We start from the raw sequence: 19,027 nt of genomic DNA, 5'->3' as shown, positions 1-19,027 counted from the left end.
AATAAGCAGGTGTTTTCTATCTTAAATCTTCAACTTTACCAAGTTTTGAGTGCAACATCAGAGACTTTTTTGCTTCATGCAACCACCCATAGGAGGCCATCAAAGTCTTCTCTGTTAAACATTGTGCAAGTGCAACAGCATCACCTAGTCTCCATGCAGTGCCATTACAGCATGAACCATTTTGTTCTTATTGGCAATGTCTTGACATTTATCAGATACAAATAAACTAACTTAGTGTATTTTTTGATTTTCTTTCTGACATCACATTTTTTTTCTTTTAATGTGTAAGATATAACCGTCTGTGGGAGTGCTGATATATAGTAAATCGCTCATGTTACATCAACAGAGAAACAAGCAATGTAAGCAAGTAAGGAAATCTATATTTAATCAAATTATTTATTTCTTTATTTAATTTAAGAAAGTGAGTGTGATGACATTAAAAAGCAATATCTATTACAATGCCTAAAGTCCAGATGTGCAATTCTGACAGCCATGATGTATGTACTGTATATAAGTATAGGTACGTGAGGAACAACATTTCATTCAGCTGTGCATATGGATGAATGACAATAAACAAACTTGAAATAATACGACTGAAAAAGAAAACCACCACGATAGCACATAATATGGAAATAAAAGAAATTCGATTTTATATTATGATGTAATAATATGCCACATAATACAGTGTAATATAATGTTAGACACGTTACTTCTACTCTTTAGTGCCGTATGCTGGGATGGCTTGTCAGTATTTTCTCGGCCGCTAGAGGTCGTAGTTCGACATTTTAATACCTTCGCAATGACTCTTAAACTTTCAAAATAAAAGATCCAGTTTAAAGCTCTAACTAATGTTGTCTTTTAGGATTAAATACATCAGTAAAACAGTAATGTGCGACTATTTGAAAATAATTTCCCCCTGTTACTGTGTCTGGTTGTTCACTGTCAGACAATAATTATATCGCCGATACTTTTCTTGCGGCAAATGGCAGTTTTTTTGTTTCCGGGTGACGCCAATGTTAGCTGGAGCAATGACATTGTACCAAACACAGAAGAAGTCAGACCACAGAGTGGCTTACAATCTCTCATTTCGCATGCTTTGAAAACTTTAATTAGCGCCGACATTGCCGTCAACATGTCATCCACCACCACAGGTTTTCCGGAGGAGCGGCAGCCCAGAGGAGAACAGGTAAACACACCTGACACACGCGCATTACCAAACAGGATGCTAACGTGTTAGCTGGCTAACGTTCACTTTACATGAACTGTCAATTGGAAGTGTCTCGCGTGGTGTTGTCTGTGTCGATTTGTTTATTTTGTTTGCTTTTTTAACTCTCATTAGTTTGTCTGCACGATGACTGTCTGTCTGTGGTTACCAACAAGTCTTGTACCTGTGAACTAATGGAACAAAAGTCAACACTGGCTCTGGTGTGTGTGTGTGTGTGTGTGTGTGTGTGTGTGTGTCTGCAGGCACCAGTGGGCTTGCAGTACGTCCCCACAGAGGAAGAGAGGAAGGTGTTTGAAGAATGCAACCGCGAGAGCCTTTGGTACAGGTGTAAGTTTCTCTCACGCGCACGTCAGATCGATGGTGTAATGTTAACCAAAGGTGTCTGACACTAACACGCTTTCCTTCACAGCGGTGCCCTTTTCGGTGATCAGCATGGCGATCACTCAAGCCCTAGTTGCCAGAGGTAATATAACGTAGAGGAATCTGGACCATAGCAGTAAAAATAAACAGAAACACACCTTGAACCTTCATTTGACCGTGTTCTGTTTACATTTGCAGGGAGTCTGTCTGCTTCTCCCAGGTTTGGATCTCTACCCAAAGTGGCTTGTAAGTTCATGAATGTAAAGCTGGGATTAACACATGCAGTTGCGACATAATAACAACTACAGTAATTATCAGACACCTCCCACTATTAGGCAATAAAGTTCAACACTACCTAAAACTACAGCCTCTAAAAAGACCATAAAGTTTGAACAACACCGCCACTGATCAGTCTCAACAACAACTGATCATTATGATCTTTATCTAGACAGAGTTTACTGGTGTGTTAGACTGCATTCGTTTTAACTAGGTGTACCTGATAAACAGGGAGCTGTACGTGTTACCAGTAGTGTGATATGAGGTTGAACTAGACTTAGTGATGCAAATGTCTGAAATTAGGTTGTCACATAATCAGTGCTGGGATATTAAAATCTAAAATATTGATATTCAAAATGTGCCACATGCATGGGTAATCATATCTTTGAGTACGCTTTTCTCTCCAGTCGCGGGCTTCTTTGGCTATCTGACTGGCAAAATGTCATACATGAAGACGTGCCAGGAGAAGTTCAAGAGGTTGGAGAACTCCCCTCTTGGAGAGGCCCTCAGACAGAGGACAGGGCAGCTTCCACAATAGTGAGCACCACACACGCCTGATTGCGACACTCAGTTTTCAGATTTTATCCACCAGCTCCCCCTTGACTGTTTTTCTGTTCTTCTCCCCAGTTCCAGGGGTGCTCAGTCAGAACTGAATGACCCAGACACCCAGTCCTTTGAAACCATGTTCCAGCCAGCAGAGGCCCCCAGCCAGAAGAGCTTCACTACAGAGTCACCCATACAGATGGGCAAATCAGATGACTTCAGTGCTCCAGGTACCACAGAGAGCCACTGTACGAGCTTTTCAAACGCAGTGTCACAACGAACATCGTTTGTGCAACAGTTGTTGCTCAAGGTTAATATTGTATATGGTCCCAGTTCACAATGGGTCAGATATTTGCAGTAGAATTAATAATTGACTAATGGAGCGATTTGCCAAAGTCAGTACAATGGCAATGTGTAGGTACGTCTGAGCTTTACCATTTCACCAAATCTGTCCTGTTTTGAAATGTCCTTCCCACCAAGTAGTCTTTCTGTCCTGCATAACCCTCTCTGTCCCTCTCTTTGTCTCAATCACTCAGTTGAGTCATATGCGGATGAAGAGGAGCCCAAGAGGAAGGGCATTTTCTATGAGGACCTGAGGCTCAAGAACAGAGAGAACTACGAGGTCACCCTAACTCAGAAGGCTGAGACACTGCTCCGGACATCACCTGAGAAGGAGCCAAAAAGACCCAAGAAAGAAAGTGAGTTGTTCGAGGAACACTTGCTGTGTTGGGAGCAGTGAGGGGTTGATATTCACGTACATCTGTTGTCTTTAAATGAACACACGAAAGACGGCTTTAACTCTCCCTCCCTTATCTCTCTTGTGTTACAGTGAAGAACATCTATGGAGACACCTGGGAGGAATAAGTCCTAATGTGATGTAATCTGTGCTCGGCATCACTGACACTGCAGTACAGTGTGCGGCTCAGTGGCAATATTGCTCCAGTGGGGCTTCGCTCTTGTACAGGTTTCTGATCGATATGTCTTTGCAAGTGAGTCAATTAAACCAAACTATACGAGGATTGAAACTGTCGGTCTCTGCGCTTTGATCTTGATTTGAATTTAGACTACATTTCTCATCCTCACCGGCACAAAACGTGAATTACAATAGAAACATAATACTGAAGGTACATTTTACTGCTATTCGAGCACAACTTCAGTGTATGCAAGGTAGTTTGCTCGCGCTGGTTTCAGAACATGGGTATTCATGAACAACACCATGATGTAACCACAACTAAATCACTGGTGTCGTAAAGATTGTTGGGCTTGTTGTGCATTGCTTTTAGGGACATGTATACCAACTATATTAGTAGTTCAAAAACTGAAAAGAATGTGACAACAGTAAAGATTTTGAATGGCAGAAAAAAATGGATTAAAGCTCCCAAAACTTGCAAAGAAAAATCTATGGATATATGAAGAAGGTGTAAGACATCTTTTTCCAGCAGTCAAAACTTGAATGACTATTTGCATATCAATAAATTTTGTTTTTTTCAGTGAGGGATGGGGAGTAGTCTTAATTCATGTCTGGATGGGTCTTTCAATATATTCACATATTTTGTACATAAAATTTTTGTGGTAAGCTTTTTGCACTCATGTCAGTGTTTGTTCATCTGTCATTGAATATTTTGTGTTTGAATACTTGACCATGACAGGATGTCATTAGCCTTGTGCCCATGTACAGGTATACCGTGTCCATTGTGCTACAGCTGATGAAGACCCGACGGGGTCGAAATGTTGCCTTTTCCTAGTTCAATAAAGTTTTGGGAGCTTTAATCCAGTGTGCATATACTCCATTTCTTGTGCTGAGGACGTGCTTTTAATATACAACTAGATGTATACAACTCTTGGAAAGTTTTTCATGTGTAAGTGAGTTTTTTTTTTGTACACATTTGTTTATAGAAATGAGTGGAAATTGTACAAAATAAGTACACTTAAAACAAATTACAAAAATTTATGTAAAAGAGTTCCCCATAACAAACAATCAGCAAACTGTCATGTAGTCACACAGGCAGGCTCACTCTACAAATACTGAAGAGGCCTAAGAATCAGCTTAACAGTGTAAAAAAACAAATGACCTCGTAAACCACACAGTCCAATAACAAGAGGTGCTGAAGGCCCACCAGTGTTAAACAGTGAAAAAGAGTAGCAACAATAGAATAAGGCTCATCTGTATCGCTGGAAAGCAATGCTATTAATAACCATGACTATGGTTATGGTTGCAGCTGTGGCCAAAGTTCTGCTCTGAACTGTGTCCATGACTTTGTCCAAAGCTATGTGCCGAGCCATGTCCATGAGGAACGAGAGGCGGAGTGGGACTGCTAAGAGCGCTGCTCGAATTTGGCCAGCCTTCATAAAACTGGCCCAACGGATCAGCGGTGTTAATGCTGGACAGTGGAGCGTAAGCCTGGACCGGGTAGGACCCAGGTGTTGGATTGATCTGTGGAAGGAGGGTCTTCCTTCGCTCCTCTGCGGAAGCAGGAACAAACATAACACCGCCGACTCTCCTCAACAACCTGAAAGGCATCATCTTCTCCAGGACGCCAGCCCTGGCCTCAGACAAGTTCACAAGAGAGAACCATCCTTTCCCAAACGTCCACCCAACCAGGACGGCGATGATGTTACAGGGCAGCACGCTGTGAGGAACAAGGGCAGTGGTGATTATGAGTAACACCCAGGGGAGAACCATGGTGGGCAAACTGACTCCACACAGGAATCCTTTAGTCATTTTAGTGTGCATGGTAGTTAGAGCCACACATGCCAGGGCCACAGGAAGAAGGCCCTCAGTGTGACTCTGGCTGCTGTCGCCCTGCAGGAGATCCAGGAAGCTGTAAAACAGGCCAGTGGTGGTCGACAGCAGGAGGAACAGGAACAGGAAACGGACAGTGCCAAAGCCCTTCTCCAAACTGCCGCTGAGAAACGCCATGGCTGTGATGTTCAGGAGAAGCTGGGGGAGGTTTCTGTGGTAAAAAGGGTACGTCAGGAGTCTGTGGAGGTGTCCATTTTGAAAAACAGAGGCACCGACGCTGAAGGCATCCAGGGTGAAGTTGAAATATGTTTGGATACCAAACAAAACACACGCTAAAAGCACCACTGACAGAACACCACATGTGGGGACAGGAAGCACGTCTTTGAAAACATCAAAAACCATTTTAAAGTGCTCCGTTCCTGTCATGTTGGAAATTATTTCATCCACGGCTGAGAAGCTAAAGCAAAGGTTTCACACAGTTTATCCAATCCGACTGTGGCTCAACTCTGTCCACACTTCCGAAACAGGAAGTACTGTCTTCTCCAGACTGCTTTTAGACGATGTCTACTGAAACCCTCTCGGGTTGATGTGGACCTTGGTGAGTGAATAACAGGTTTACAGTTATCGAAAAATAAAAATGTAATAACAACACGACTCTTGCTGTATCGCGACTCCCAGATATGTTTAACGTACATGTAGGATAAAGCTCGTTTGAGCACTGAGAGGCAACTTCTGGTCAAACCTTTCAAAATAAAATATGTGTTGACGCACAGCGGCACATGTTGTTCGACAGTTGTATTTAACTGCCCAGCAAACTAGAGATTGTACGCTGTATGTGAGTCAGGCCTACAAAACCCACATATCCGTAGTCTTTAGGGTCAAAAGGAGGCTAAATGTAGCTTCTGTCCAACGTCAATGTCATAATTTGAAGGACAAGTTGCTTAACTTCCGGTTTAGCATTCTTCGTTTTTTCTTCACGTCGTACTCATTCTTTTTCTTTGCACAACATTAATTGTTTTGTTATTATCGATGTTATTGTATGACAGTGCAGTACAGACTTCAATCCAACTACCTCAGGTCTGCGTGCATGCAGGAAGTAACAAGTATATTTACTTAAATACTGTATTTGTATTTTGCTTGAATATTTCTAGTTGCTTATACTTTACACTCCTGTTCCACTGCAATGCAGAGTGAAATATTTCACGTTTTACTTCACCATATTTATTTAATTTGTGAATATTTTTCATGTAGAACACACAATAATCTTGTAGTTAAACAGTTAAAATTGCCTACACATTGACAAACAACATTAAAATGTTGCCCTGCATCTTCAGCTCATGTTTCGTTGTCTTTGCATGCAACATAATTGTTACATTTCTGATTTTGTGAAGTAAACAAGATTAGTTTGCATATCCAGATCTATCATAATGCTGTTTTATATTGATTATTTCATTGTCTCTATTGGGCGTATTTCTAACAAAATCTAACATTTATTTTGTCCTTGTCGCACTTGCTGTGCCCAAAGAACCCAAACAACACGTTTTCCCATACAAGTGAAAAAACGTGACCAAGTCCGGATGTTATTAAAACGTCCTTCTGTTTATTGTCTTTCTGAAGAAATAAAAACTCAGACGTCAGCACGTCTGTCTCCCTTCCGGTGTCGTATGGTTACTGCGGCGGATGTTGATGTTTTGTTTTGTGGAGCTTGCTGAACGATGTGAATTGTATCGTCTCTGGGACGGGTTGATATTTTCCGTGGTTGTCTTCAGGCTCCTCTTTGTACTCGTTTCTCGGCAAGGTTTCGCTGTTCGTCGGCATCGTGTCTCTCCCGGTGTCTCTCCCGGGAAGCGCGAGGCCGAGTCCTGCGATGATGGAGGACTTTGACGAGATCTACGAAGAGGAGGAGGAGGAAGAGGAGGACGAGGACAGGGCCGCGGAGGAGCAGCTCCTCAAGTACGCTCCGGACCCGGTGGTGGTGCGAGGGTCCGGCCACGTCACTGTGTAAGCAACTGGCGACGTTTCGGGGCGCCGAGAGAGGAGTTTACGGCCACCGTGAAATCATTAGCAACTGCGCTCTCCGTGGCTAACTAGCTACTAGCTAAGTTAGCCTCCGCTGGTGACCTAGCGTCGCCAGCTAGCTTCTAAGTTAGCATTGAGCTGTCTGAACGAGCAGGCGAGGAGTGGCTCCTTAGATTTAACTTTCGTTGTAGCTAAAGTAACGTGACGTGGCTTAATGAATATACACCTTTTTGTATCTACTACGTAGCATTATGTGCTGTCGTGTTATCTATTTTAAAGTCAAGACGGTTTGTTCCCACTATTTCTTGACTTAGCCACGGGGTCAGACTCCCCTGATTAACTAGATCACATTTTGCTAAATGATACACACACCCTGGAATTAACAACCCATGCGCATGACTAAATTGTTCCCTCAGTAATGTTTGTGACAGGCAAACCATGTCCAGTAGAACATTAACACGAAGTTGTTGTAGTAGCGGGAACTGAAGTTACTCGAGTCAGTTTGGGAAGAGCACTTCCAGGGTTAGCTGCAGGAAAGCATTAGTGTGTTCCTGAAGTTTGGGCTTCAAACTTCTGACATCATTCACTCAAGTTAACAGTGTTGTTGTCACACTGACTCCCCTCACCACGTTTTCTCATACTGCTTTGAAACTACATTAGATGACAGTGGTCCTTTATCGCTACTTGTCGGCCAGCTTGGCTGGTATTGACACACTTGTGGCTGTGTAATACAGCCCAGGATGAACAGTGAAATGTGACAAGGCCTTTGCACACAGGCTGCTTCACGATATTACACTTTTTAGTTTGATTTAGGACTAAAGTACGTGGATATACCAGGGGTTTGGGGTGTCTGAATTATGTATCATCTTTGAAATCCCATAAATGAAGTATCAATGTAGAAGCCATACGTGTGTATTTATGTTGTTGGTTAATTGCATTAGCTACTCATACCTTTTTTGGTCGCTGACACTCCCCCTAATTGGTACATGGGTGTGGTTTCACATTCCTTACCTGTTTATAAGTATGGGCTCTGATATTTTCTGATGACAGTCATCATCAGGTCTGTGTTGTTGTATGTAGCTTTAAAGTGCATCCTTGTTTTTCCCTTTTCTGTTAAAGTAACTGTTTACAACACATCCAGACTGAAGCGTGGATTTTTATGAACGCGTCACAGTACTCAGCCCATTACTCGTCCACACAGCGACTTTCATTGTTAGTAGTCTCCATAATCAGATTGCTTCCCCTCCATTATGATAATGCGTCAGTGTTATAGGGCTCAAAAAACAAGATGGTACATCTCATGAGGTTTGTCGGGCTGCATATTAAATTTGAACACTCATAATTTACCCCTGATATCTGCTGGGCTCAGTTTTAGATTTGGTCAAGTGGTGTAAAATGTTACCCCACAGGAAGCCTGAAATGTAAAATTGATTATTGCTTATCCAAATAGAGTGCATGTGTGCTTATGTGTAACATACTTTTCCCCCTCACCCCATCAGGTTTGGGCTTAGTAACAAATTCGAGTCAGAATTTCCATCAGCACTTACGGGAAAGGTGAGTGTTTCCATGTTATTTATTAATACATACTGACCATGGCAAAATCCCATCACACATTTGTGCTACTACAAGATTTACATCATATTCTTGCAACCAGCCAACATGTGATATTTAATTTTATTAATGTTCATATTAAAATTGCTAATTAAACATCCTGCAGTACAGTATGCCTTGATGCTTTCACTCATCTCACCACCAAAACAAAACACAGACTACATTAGTGTGAACAGTACATAATGCACTCCAACCTGTCATCCAAGAACAATACAGGTTACTTTATTAACTATGCCTGGTATGTGCTCCTCCTCAGGTGGCACCAGAGGAATTCAAAGCCAGTATCAACCGTGTGAACAGCTGCCTGAGAAAGACGCTGCCTGTGAACGTGCGGTGGCTCCTGTGCGGCTGCCTGTGCTGCTGTTGCACATTAGGCTTCAGTCTGTGGCCTGTCATCTGCCTCAGCAAGAGGGTGAGATGCTCATCCATGTTGCCTTCGAGTCAGGAAAATGTGTTGAATGTTTTGGGGAGGTGAAAAGAATATCGTCTAATGTTCCTGTCTCCTTCCAGACAAGAAGATCCATAGAGAAGCTTCTGGAGTGGGAGAACAGCAGACTTTACCACAAAGTGAGTAATGAAGGCGTGAATAGATGTGTGTGTGTGTCAGTAGTGTAGTTGTAGGATGTGCTGTAAAAGCTGCCTGATCTCTGTGTCACTCTGTTTGCAGTTGTGTTTGCATTGGAGACTAAGCAAAAGGAAGTGTGAAACCAACAACATGATGGAATATGTAAGTATCTGTTGTGGTGAGATGATAATACGCAATAGACGAAGGCTGGTTTACTTGATCACATCGATGCAAAATCTCTACCATCTCAGCATAACGGCGTCTTCTCTTATCGCCTGCAGGTAATCCTAATAGAGTTCTTACCTAAGATCCCCATCTTCAGACCGGACTAGCCCGACTGCAGCTGATTCTTTATCTCCTCTGCTGCACCACCATGGCTGTCAAGCTCCTGAATCTCCCCTCCCAAAATACTCCCAAGATTTTTGTTTACAGGGTAGCATTGATCCTCCCCCATTCTTCCACATGCACCTTTCTCAACACCCTTGTTTACAAATCCAGCATCCCAACACTCACATGTTTTTGGAGTGAATTCACCATTGAACCTTGACTTACCGGGCGAGCCACGCTTACCGGCACCAGCTTGTGGGATGTCGGGAGAACCAGCCATGGGTAGCGTTATGGATTTTGGACCTTGAGCTGGAGACTGGACTCTCTGAGTACTATGAGCTACAACTGGAATTTCGTCCCTTGTATGTTCCCTTACCTAAGCACATGGCACAGTCAGACCATGATGAAACAAACATATTCACGAGTTACCTACTGTCACCCCGTCGACTTCACCTGCAAAAAAAAAATACACCCCAGTGCTTTTGTGACAGTTGGTCCGGCGCTCTAGGTCCTTACTAGAGGCTGTAGAGGCAACATAACACGGAACTCCAAAGGAACCTTCATCCAAATCCGCTCTGCAGTGGACAGACACAGAAACAGTGGAACTCAGTAATGTCCCTCTTTTTTGAACTACCGGACATCCTTATCCTCTCCTTTCATATCTCTGCACACTTCACTGTGCATCACACTAACCCAGTGACAATCACACCCTCTGACTGTACTCTCCATAGTGTGAATGGGTGTTTATGCTTCACAGTTTACCTGGAAGAATTTGTTTTTAACATTATGTGTGTCCAGGGGAGGGGCTGGCTGCCTAGCAACTGCTTCTGGGTCGCAGTGGAGCAAGCGAGAAGGCCACTCGTGATGAAGAGAAGAAACCATTTGGCTCTCTTTTTAGTGTCTCAAGTTTTGTTAACGGTTTTGGGGAAAGAGAGGCCGTCAGTGCTTTCAAAACTGCTCACAGTATTTCTGTGTGTGTGTGTGTGTGTGTGTGTGTGTGTCTGAGAGAGAAACAGGCAAAAAAAAGACAAATCAGACATTAAGAGATAGTCTTTGCTCTGTAAAGCAGGGTTCTGTCTTTGACTCATTTCTTTTTGCCATAACCGATCTTTGTTATTTTTGTTGTAGTTATTTATGAATGCAAGAGTGAGCATATAATACGGGCATTTGAGATATAGGCCTCAGTTTGTTTTGTTTTTTTTTTTTTTTTTTTGCAAAGGTATGCCATGGCTGTTTTCCTTTTTGTCTTTATGGTCGTGTCAACACTTTAGCACACAATGGCTTTTTTTTAACACCTTCACATGGCCTCTCTTCCTGACCTTGGCTTATTTATCTCAGTGTTCAAGTTAAGGATCATGAGAAGGTTCCTCTGTTTTCAATATAATTTGACTCCTCACATTCAGAGTTCTGGGTTGATTGAGAGTGTTAGGTTCTCTGTCAGGTGTTCGGTAATACCAGGGTTCTCTCATGTGAAGCAGGATTACTGAAGTTAGCTAGCTAACAACGCTGTGTAAAACTACTCCCAAATCAGGAACCTGGACTTGAAGCTATACTAATCGGTATTTTTATTTTAACAATGTACAATGACTGTGAGGAGGTTAAGGGGTTACTCATCGTGATGTACTGTACCGACAGAAAATTCTCCTCAGCTCTACATAGCATTAACCCGAGTGTCTTTAAGCTAACGTGGTTTTCTGGCCTGCAGCCTTAATGTTTTGGTTCTTTTCGAGCTAAAAGGAGAGTGAGTAGTGCACTTACATTCATCAGGTGGCCAGAAACAAGACCCCAAATAAGTGCTAATGTTACTCTGTCCACTGGGTGTGAAAATGCACAACTGTTTGCTCGCAAGTTTGCCACATCACCTTAAGGCGACGACATGTCAGTTAGAGCAGGTTCAAGAGAAAGACTTTTTCCAGGCTCAGTGCAGATCAGTTATCTAGCTAACTGTCAATCCTGCTTCTTGATAAAAGCGTAAGATTATTTTTTAAAACTGTCGACATGTTGTAAATCACATCACGAAGCACATCTCAGTTTTCTGAAACATACCAACCGTTTTCTGGCAAGTGGGAGAAAAGACCGAAGGAGAAGGCCCATTTGAATGTGCTGTAGATTCAGTTTTCCACTCTAAGCGCACCTCTTGATTTCTTAAAAAAAAAAAGAGAGAGAGAAAAACATCCAGATACTGAGACTGAAATTGAACAAAGCCACTTAGTTTTAGGCCTCTCAGCAGTGGTGACTGTATGGGTCACACTCAGGGGATTACAGTAGATAAACAACAAAATGTAGCATGGCAAAGTTACAGCAAGCGGATCAAGCATAGCAAACAGATCACACGTTTCTTGAATAATTGTAAAATGATGCATTTTGAATTAGTGTAATTGAACAATGCCCCTAAGGAAACCAAAACTAGCCTTCCTGTGGTCTTCCTGTTCAGACGGTAAAGGAAGCACATATCCCACAGACCCACAGAGCTCACACGCTAAATGTTAACAGACCCACAGTCACTTGATTACCACTGGGCTGCCTATTGGTTCATCAGTCACTTTTCTATATTTTTGATTGTGGTCTGTTCTATGTAAATCAAGGCATAAGGCCATATGCAGATATTTGTGGTGTGTGTGTGTGTGTGTGTGTGTGTGTGTGTGTGTGTGTGAACGTTGTATGCAGATGCAAATGTTCTTCGTAGATCTCAGACTGTGATTGAACCCTGCACACAAAGTGAGTCCTTTTATATAATCTGGAGTGTTTTGTGTGTGTGTGTGTGTGTGTGTGTGTGTGTGTATGAGGGAGAGAAAGATATATGTACATATGACTCATGAGCAGGTGTATGTACAGTAATAAACTACCAATAAACAAGGCTATGGGCATTTTCCTCTGTAACTCTGATTTTTTTCCCCCTGCTTGTTGACATGAAGTCTCTGTGAAGATTGATGTCATCACAGTAAAATCACACGACATCGAGAAGCAATGTCAGTTCACGAGGTTGCGGTTGAGTGGATGTTGAAAGTCCTGGTGAAGTTCAGACAAATGTCCAGTAGGTGGGGCTGCTGCTGAAGCCATTCCAGCTGAACGACTTTCAGCAAACTACACATTTGTGAGGTCAAAGACAGCACTGATCCCCATCCCACTCGCATTTCTTGAGAATGGTAAGTAAACGTGTGCCTAATGATGGATTCTTTGCTGTCGATTATCAGCTGCTCTCATCAGCTGGACACATCCATTTATGAGCCTAAAGTCTTGCAGCTGTCTTAAATAAATTAAGTAAAGACGATTCTGTCTCTCTGCCTCAGGTCGTTCTCTTCGCCTGCTGTTGTGCGCATCCCTCCACCTCCCCATCACCTCCCAGTCTCTGCAGATTCATAAGCTTCATCACGTCTCAGTGGAGTGATCAGCTGCCACCACCAGCATTTATCTTGCCCTTTGATTTCAGAATCTCCCCGTAGAGTCTAAGTGCCAAATACTTTATTCAAGACTTAATTATCACATACAATTCAAATTTTAAAATCGTTTTTAATAGGAGAGGAGAGGATGTTATTAACAAGCACTGGAGGCAATGCTATCAAGTTGCATTATGAGAAATATGGGCTCTATCTCCATCTCTCCGACTCTTCTGCTTCACAGATCGCCAAACTTTATTGAAGTTCGACACAGAATCACCAGAGTGTCCCTTTAACTAATGCTTCTATTCAAATAAGCTAAGCTAACACCTGACAAGGTAATGTTGCAGTTTAATGGAAATCAAACTACGAACTAAATCACGAGTGGAAACCTGCCAGCCGATCACAAGCACATGTCTTTGTTTACTGTGATAAACTGGGAATTATTTTATGGGCTGGAATCGTTGTTGTCCTAACAGGTCATTGATGTTGTGACTGAGGTGAGGAAGGACATTTCTACTAACTGAAGCCACAGTCACATCAGCTTCACTCAACATCTTCTTTATTGACAAAAGTCTCTCAGACACAGCTTCTGTACATTTACTCCTGAGAGCATTTTGAGGACGTTTTCCCGCCCACCTACACTGCTGGTAATATTCTCATGTAAGTTTTCAAAATCAGACATTTGTCCATTGACAAACAAACATAGCTCATATATATTCCCTGTTTCTGGAGAGGGAGGCTCCGGGCAAACACCTGTAAGACAGTAAGTGTGGATTCATTTCGTCAGTTTCACAGAAGACGTTCCTGTAGATCTCACATGGTTCTTCTTAATTACGCTATTTTCAAAATGCTGCAGCTATTCTATTATTTCTGGTACCAAAAACACAGCAGACATATTCATACCTGCTGCTGGGTTCAGGCCTCTGAAACTCGTCCAGCTCAGCAGCACTCACACTCTTTCTGTTGCCTGAGAGCCATGAAAATAGAATAATATGAAGAATGATTTGCACATGTGGACAAACAGTGAATAATGAACGTTTTAGCGACACGAAAGCAGCATTCAGGCTCAAATTCACTGCTGTGTCCTCTAGACGAAACTTTTTAAGTCAAGATTTCAAGTCAATATGTCAGCAGTGGAAAGTAATTACACTTACTCAAGTACTGCACTTAAGTACAAATTTGAGGCACTTGTACTGTCCTTTAGTATTCCCATTTTATGCCACTTTTGCTGATACTACTTAAACACTTTTATATAAGCAAGGTTTTCAATGCAGGACATTGTAGTGAAGTATTTTCAAAGGGTGGTATGACTTGGGATTGGAGAGCTCATGAACAAACGTGTGTCAGCCTTTGGGGATTGTACCTTCAGATGCCATTGACCAGGTTGGCGTTTTCCTCCTTGTGTTTATCTACTGTTTGGTCCATAGCCTCCAGAAACCTCTCAAGAGTCGCTGTTGGCGTCTGCAGGCAAACAAACGACATTAAAAAACAACAGGACTTTTTCCCCTACACTCCCCATCGAAGAAAATCAAACACTTACCCTTACAAACATTGCATGGGCTAGAAATGGTATCTTCCTCAGTGCTCTTCCACTCAAACCTTTGCTTTTTCTGGAAAAGAAAACGACAAACAAAACATTAGCTGCTGGCTGTTTCAGTTCTCACTGGCACTTGATGTTACGATCAGAGACGTGTGGTTTGGATGCTATTGCATGATGGGAGGCTGAACTCACATAGCAATGTTCCTCAGGTTCAGGCTGTGCTCAGAGACCTCACTCTCTGCAAAGCCCATCGTCTCCAGCTCAAATATGGTAAACAGCTGCTGCCGGGGGTAGATGATCTGGCACTGCACATCACACACCATGAAGGGCAGAAATATGCAAAATTCTAATCAATCAAAGCACCCAATCAATCTTGTTTACTGTTGCTGCTTATGGCTTTTTTGAAGCATGTTATAATCATGTTAAAGGACTCGTTCATTGGTAGTTGAACGGTGGGCCCTGACTGCCTCCTGGGTGAAGGTCTGTGAGCATTTTTTAGTGACGTATGTAGTTATCATTGTGGATTTTCCATGTTTTTGGGTGTCTTCTCACAATAATAAAGGCTCATAAAAAAGGAAGTGAATATATTATATATCTTATATAATAGGCTAATTAGGCCTAAACAAATGATTCTTTTTTATTTGTCACCTTCATCAGCTCCTCCAGGCAGGAGAGGTAGATGTTGTAGATGCCGTTCTCAGATGGAGGTCCGATGTACTGCTTGATGTCAGCTCGGTCCACAAACGCCAAGTCTATCTTTTCTGTCACATTGGACGTCGTCAGGATCACAACGTTGGAATGTCTGAAATACGATCCCAAAAGTCAGCATAAAACAAACTAGTGGAGATCAGACAAAATAAAAGTCTGATGGATTTATTTACCGGTGAAAACAGGAATTAAGGGTGACTGAACAAACACGATTAAGGCTTCTGGAATCATATTCTGTAAGAAAGGTTTTAAAACAGTGCACTGGCTCCTTCGCTTACTGACCGCTTGATCTGGTCCAGCTGAGTGAGAACCGAATTGACCACTCGAATGGCGTCAGAGGGCTCTGTTCCCGCTTGGCAGGCATTCCTAGCTGCTGTCAGACTCTCCACCTACTCTCCGTAAAACAGGCACATGACAGGCACAGACACTGCTGAACATGGAACAACTAAGGTATATCAAGTGCACAAGAGAGTCTTTTGATTTTAGTGAATTTGGAAGCAAATCAGTGAAGGACTGCAACTAATAAACATCCATTTCCAATATTTTTACCTCATCAATCAGCACAAACACAAGAGCATCTTTGTCATCAATCAGTTCCTGGATCTTTTGAAACATCTTTGTGACCAGCTTACCGCTCTGTGAAAAAGAGGCATGATTAGCGACCAAAATAACATCAGCTCAATCTAGATCGACGTCCAGCTGAACAGTTTAACATAAAAAGGAGCCCTCTGTACCTCTGAGAACCACTTTGAGAACAAGCTGTGGCTGTTTATCTCGACAAATTGGCCATAAGAATACCTGCAGGGAGAGAAGTGTGCCTGAGTATCTTTTGAACTGAAAAGAGTTGGTGTAGTTACTGCTGAAGTGGTTTCACTAAAATGAGGATTGCCTTACCGACTTGACAGTCTGATTGACAGCTTCTGGGCGAGAGCTTTGCAAAGCGATGTCTTCCCTGTGCCTGGAGGACCTGAAGGTGGGCATAACAGAGCCTTACATCGCTTATTTAAGCACATCATCTCTGACACAACCTCAGCCAGTGAATGTTGATGCTATTGCTCATTCGTTATTTACCATGAAGCAGCACAACACGGTTCCATGAAATCAGGTTGCTGTCGACCTTCTTGTCGGAGAAGAAAATTGTTGTTGTGACATAATCCAGGAGCTGCAGGAGCATGAAGACAAAGCAAAGTTTAGCCATGTGAACAACTTATGAAATCATTTTCTCTCGTCTCTCAGCTGCTATTGTATATTTCACCTGTGTTTTGACTCCACTCTCATATACCAGACTCTCCCAAAGCCCATGGAATTCAGCTGTTGAACACAAACAGATGGGAATATTAAGCCATGATAAAATTTTAATGAATGAAAGGGAAAAGATGGTCTTTGAAGTTGTGCAGGATTAAAGTGCAAATACAACAAATATACAGGATGTTCACCACGCTGAGAGACAGTGCAGATTAAAATAATGACACTCAATTGTCATGATCACACTAACAGTGTCTTTACATTAACGCCAGCCTTGGTCTCTCTATCGATTACGCAATACTTATTCCACGTGACTTTTAAAGGTGGCTATAAAACAACTGTAGTTTTCTCCATAACAGAGAACGGAGGCTTTGGTCAGGTTGGAGGCACAGATGTTAGAATGGACTCCAATGAATTCAAGTAGCAAAAAAAAGTAACAAACATTCACAGAACTTCTCCAGTGTCCATTCACGAGACCCAAGACCCAATAAACTCATACTGAATGATATATTGTATGACTACACACTGTGGAATGATCGCCTCCTGTATTAATTCCTGCCTGGCTGTCACTTCAACCAGAAATCAATCAGACTAAGAAAGCAAGGTTTTCTCAACATGATGTTCTATCCAGTGTGTTGAGCTCTCATACACTACATCCAGTGTCACCTGCTGGCAGCAACCAGTGATTGGCTGCTGAAAGATCCTCCTCCTCCTCCAAACTGAGTGTGCTTGGTCCATCCTCATTCAGAGTGAAGATGTGAACGGAAATAGAGCAGCTCTTCAAATCAAGGAGCTGATTGAGGAAAGAGGGTTGATGAAAACAAGCATTAAAAAAACATGTAGATGAAATATTCTATATATAAAATATTCACAAAGCACACCAAAATAACAGACCTGTGTTACCATTTCCTCCATATCAACCAGAGCCACAGATTCCACGTGCTTTTGCAGGAAGTCGTCATCAAAGTCTGTCCATCTGTAGTTACCAAAAACCATGCTGTGGCGATTCAGTAGAGCCATAACATGTATCTTCACATCTGACATTTCAGCTGTGCTGAAATATGAATGAGAAAGGGGAAAAAAATAAAGTACACAGAAAATTACATAATTACATTATCGCTACCATAAAAACTGACTGTTTTCCCACCTGTGATAGTTAACACTGTACCAATACCAGTATGATTAATGGCATCTAATTAGAGTCTTACTAGACTCTTACAAAACACTAGAGTAGTACTAGACTCCAAAAAAAAAAAAAAAAAAGAGTCATTTCACTTTGTTTACACTTGTTTTGTTTACTACATGAGTCCATGGGTTCTTTTAGTTTTGATGTCTTGAACACTAATCTACAATATGGAAACAACAATACAGACATTAACCAAGAAGGTGCGTCTATACTTTCGTCTGTTACTATGAGTAAATGGTAAAAAAAATATGACTTTTGTTCAACACTTTAGTCGTTGCATAATGCATTCAAGGTTGTGGTCAGTTAAACTATTTGAGCATGAGTAGGACTTTTCTCCATCAGTGTTGGGCTGTGCGGTTTGATCTGGACTGCATGCATGTATTCACTGACATGTTTTGAAGTGCTCAGCTAACCCACCTGTGAGATTTAACATGGACCTCCACATGGATGTTCTGCTTCTGGTTTCCCACCTCTGTTCTGTCACCGTCCATTCCTGTAACGCGCTGGACATCGAAAATCAGAGCTTTGAAAGCAGCATTCATCACATGAAGACGTTCATTTAGCTAAAAGGCACTTTTCCATTTCGTTAGCTGGGCAAGCTGGTGACGTTGTCGCTAGCTAACATAGCTGCTAACGTTAACGTCCCTCGGTGAGTAAAGGAAAACAGTTTGCTGCATCGACAAAACTCAACCATACCTAACACAACTGATATTGTTAATCCAATTCCTCGCTGTAACCGATGTTATAATACCTCCGAAACTGTCAGCTACTCGCTGCGCCGTTAGGAAGCCGACTGCCGTTCAAATTCCTCGCGCTGATTTGTTACACCGGAAATACACCATTTGTTTCCGGACGTCACATCCGCCTGCCGCGAGCTGTCTTGTTGAGCGATTTGCTGCAGATGGAGTGACATGAGCGACCAGTGGTCATATTTTGAGTAAACATAAGACGTCGGATATAAATACGGAAACAAACAAAAAAAATAAATAAAAAAAAAAACAAAAAAAAAAAAACGCAAGAAACAGAAACAAACAGAAACAGTCCAGAGCTGTTGCCTCCGTTTAGGCTGAATCACTTTCAGCAAACAAAGCTACACATTAACGTGAGGTCAGAGAAGGCCCTATGCCCCATCCTACACAGATTTCTATCATTCTTGCTCTGTCCCACAGGCCATCATGATTATCTCATTAAGCATAAATACAGAAATGAAAGAATAAAAACAAAAGTTGCACTGAGACTGTCCTGATGTGTTTGCCACCTGTGTGATGTCATGGTGGAACGTTCGACCTTGGCGTGTGA

At 42.2% G+C, this 19,027-nt stretch overlaps 4 protein-coding genes across 5 annotated transcripts; 2 read left to right on the top strand and 2 right to left on the bottom strand.

The window, feature by feature from the left end:
• The first annotated feature begins 993 nt into the window (after positions 1-993).
• LOC143320068 (OCIA domain-containing protein 1) lies at positions 994-4,173 on the top strand. The gene is made up of 8 exons (XM_076729451.1): positions 994-1,186; positions 1,468-1,552; positions 1,635-1,688; positions 1,784-1,831; positions 2,269-2,398; positions 2,489-2,634; positions 2,941-3,102; positions 3,234-4,173. Exons 1-8 carry the CDS (start codon positions 1,133-1,135, stop codon positions 3,266-3,268), a joined length of 714 nt encoding a protein of 237 aa, XP_076585566.1. The 5' UTR covers positions 994-1,132; the 3' UTR covers positions 3,269-4,173.
• Positions 4,174-4,468: 295 nt separating this feature from the next.
• On the bottom strand, positions 4,469-5,706 carry rhbdd2 (rhomboid domain containing 2). Its single transcript, XM_076729450.1, has one exon. It carries the CDS (start codon positions 5,571-5,573, stop codon positions 4,593-4,595), a length of 981 nt encoding a protein of 326 aa, XP_076585565.1. The 5' UTR covers positions 5,574-5,706; the 3' UTR covers positions 4,469-4,592.
• Positions 5,707-6,806: 1,100 nt separating this feature from the next.
• On the top strand, positions 6,807-12,536 carry chic2 (cysteine-rich hydrophobic domain 2). Its single transcript, XM_076728915.1, has 6 exons — positions 6,807-7,148; positions 8,666-8,720; positions 9,034-9,189; positions 9,288-9,344; positions 9,445-9,504; positions 9,624-12,536. Exons 1-6 carry the CDS (start codon positions 7,015-7,017, stop codon positions 9,672-9,674), a joined length of 513 nt encoding a protein of 170 aa, XP_076585030.1. The 5' UTR covers positions 6,807-7,014; the 3' UTR covers positions 9,675-12,536.
• Positions 12,537-13,593: 1,057 nt separating this feature from the next.
• Positions 13,594-18,582, bottom strand: LOC143319742 (pachytene checkpoint protein 2 homolog). 2 transcript variants are annotated; one of them, XR_013077100.1, is made up of 16 exons: positions 18,425-18,582; positions 18,146-18,231; positions 17,437-17,596; positions 17,209-17,335; positions 16,553-16,608; positions 16,369-16,459; positions 16,192-16,264; positions 16,032-16,095; positions 15,847-15,933; positions 15,580-15,686; positions 15,238-15,391; positions 14,782-14,894; positions 14,590-14,659; positions 14,413-14,510; positions 13,953-14,016; positions 13,594-13,802 (listed from the first exon to the last, which is right to left on the bottom strand). XR_013077100.1 is itself a non-coding variant. In XM_076728930.1 (14 exons), exons 2-14 carry the CDS (start codon positions 18,217-18,219, stop codon positions 14,415-14,417), a joined length of 1,272 nt encoding a protein of 423 aa, XP_076585045.1. In that variant the 5' UTR covers positions 18,220-18,231; positions 18,425-18,557; the 3' UTR covers positions 14,274-14,414. The 2 variants fall into 2 exon arrangements, 1 of the variants encoding a protein (XP_076585045.1); XM_076728930.1 differs by lacking the exons at positions 13,594-13,802; positions 13,953-14,016 and having other exon boundaries at positions 14,274-14,510; positions 18,425-18,557.
• Positions 18,583-19,027: the final 445 nt, after the last annotated feature.

The sequence above is a fragment of the Chaetodon auriga genome, chromosome 4 (genome assembly GCF_051107435.1).
Source record: "Chaetodon auriga isolate fChaAug3 chromosome 4, fChaAug3.hap1, whole genome shotgun sequence".
NCBI classification, from domain to species: Eukaryota; Metazoa; Chordata; class Actinopteri; order Chaetodontiformes; family Chaetodontidae; genus Chaetodon; species Chaetodon auriga.
Note: the sequence above shows the minus strand (reverse complement) of the source record. Positions and strands in the feature narration are given on the sequence as shown.

Excerpts from the sequence above, each read along its gene's own strand:
- LOC143320068 (XM_076729451.1), top strand. The coding sequence starts at position 1,133 with ATGTCATCCACCACCACAGGTTTTCCGGAGGAGCGGCAGCCCAGAGGA. Across the intron at positions 1,832-2,268 it reads ATCTCTACCCAAAGTGGCTT|TCGCGGGCTTCTTTGGCTAT; the intron begins GTAAGTTCATGA and ends TTTTCTCTCCAG. Across the intron at positions 3,103-3,233 it reads AAAAAGACCCAAGAAAGAAA|TGAAGAACATCTATGGAGAC; the intron begins GTGAGTTGTTCG and ends CTTGTGTTACAG.
- rhbdd2 (XM_076729450.1), bottom strand. The coding sequence starts at position 5,573 with ATGACAGGAACGGAGCACTTTAAAATGGTTTTTGATGTTTTCAAAGAC.
- chic2 (XM_076728915.1), top strand. The coding sequence starts at position 7,015 with ATGATGGAGGACTTTGACGAGATCTACGAAGAGGAGGAGGAGGAAGAG. Across the intron at positions 7,149-8,665 it reads GGGTCCGGCCACGTCACTGT|GTTTGGGCTTAGTAACAAAT; the intron begins GTAAGCAACTGG and ends TCACCCCATCAG. Across the intron at positions 9,505-9,623 it reads CCAACAACATGATGGAATAT|GTAATCCTAATAGAGTTCTT; the intron begins GTAAGTATCTGT and ends TATCGCCTGCAG.
- LOC143319742 (XM_076728930.1), bottom strand. The coding sequence starts at position 18,219 with ATGGACGGTGACAGAACAGAGGTGGGAAACCAGAAGCAGAACATCCAT. Across the intron at positions 15,687-15,846 it reads TGTTTGTGCTGATTGATGAG|GTGGAGAGTCTGACAGCAGC; the intron begins GTAAAAATATTG and ends TACGGAGAGTAG. Across the intron at positions 15,392-15,579 it reads CAGCTGGACCAGATCAAGCG|ACATTCCAACGTTGTGATCC; the intron begins GTCAGTAAGCGA and ends ATCGTATTTCAG.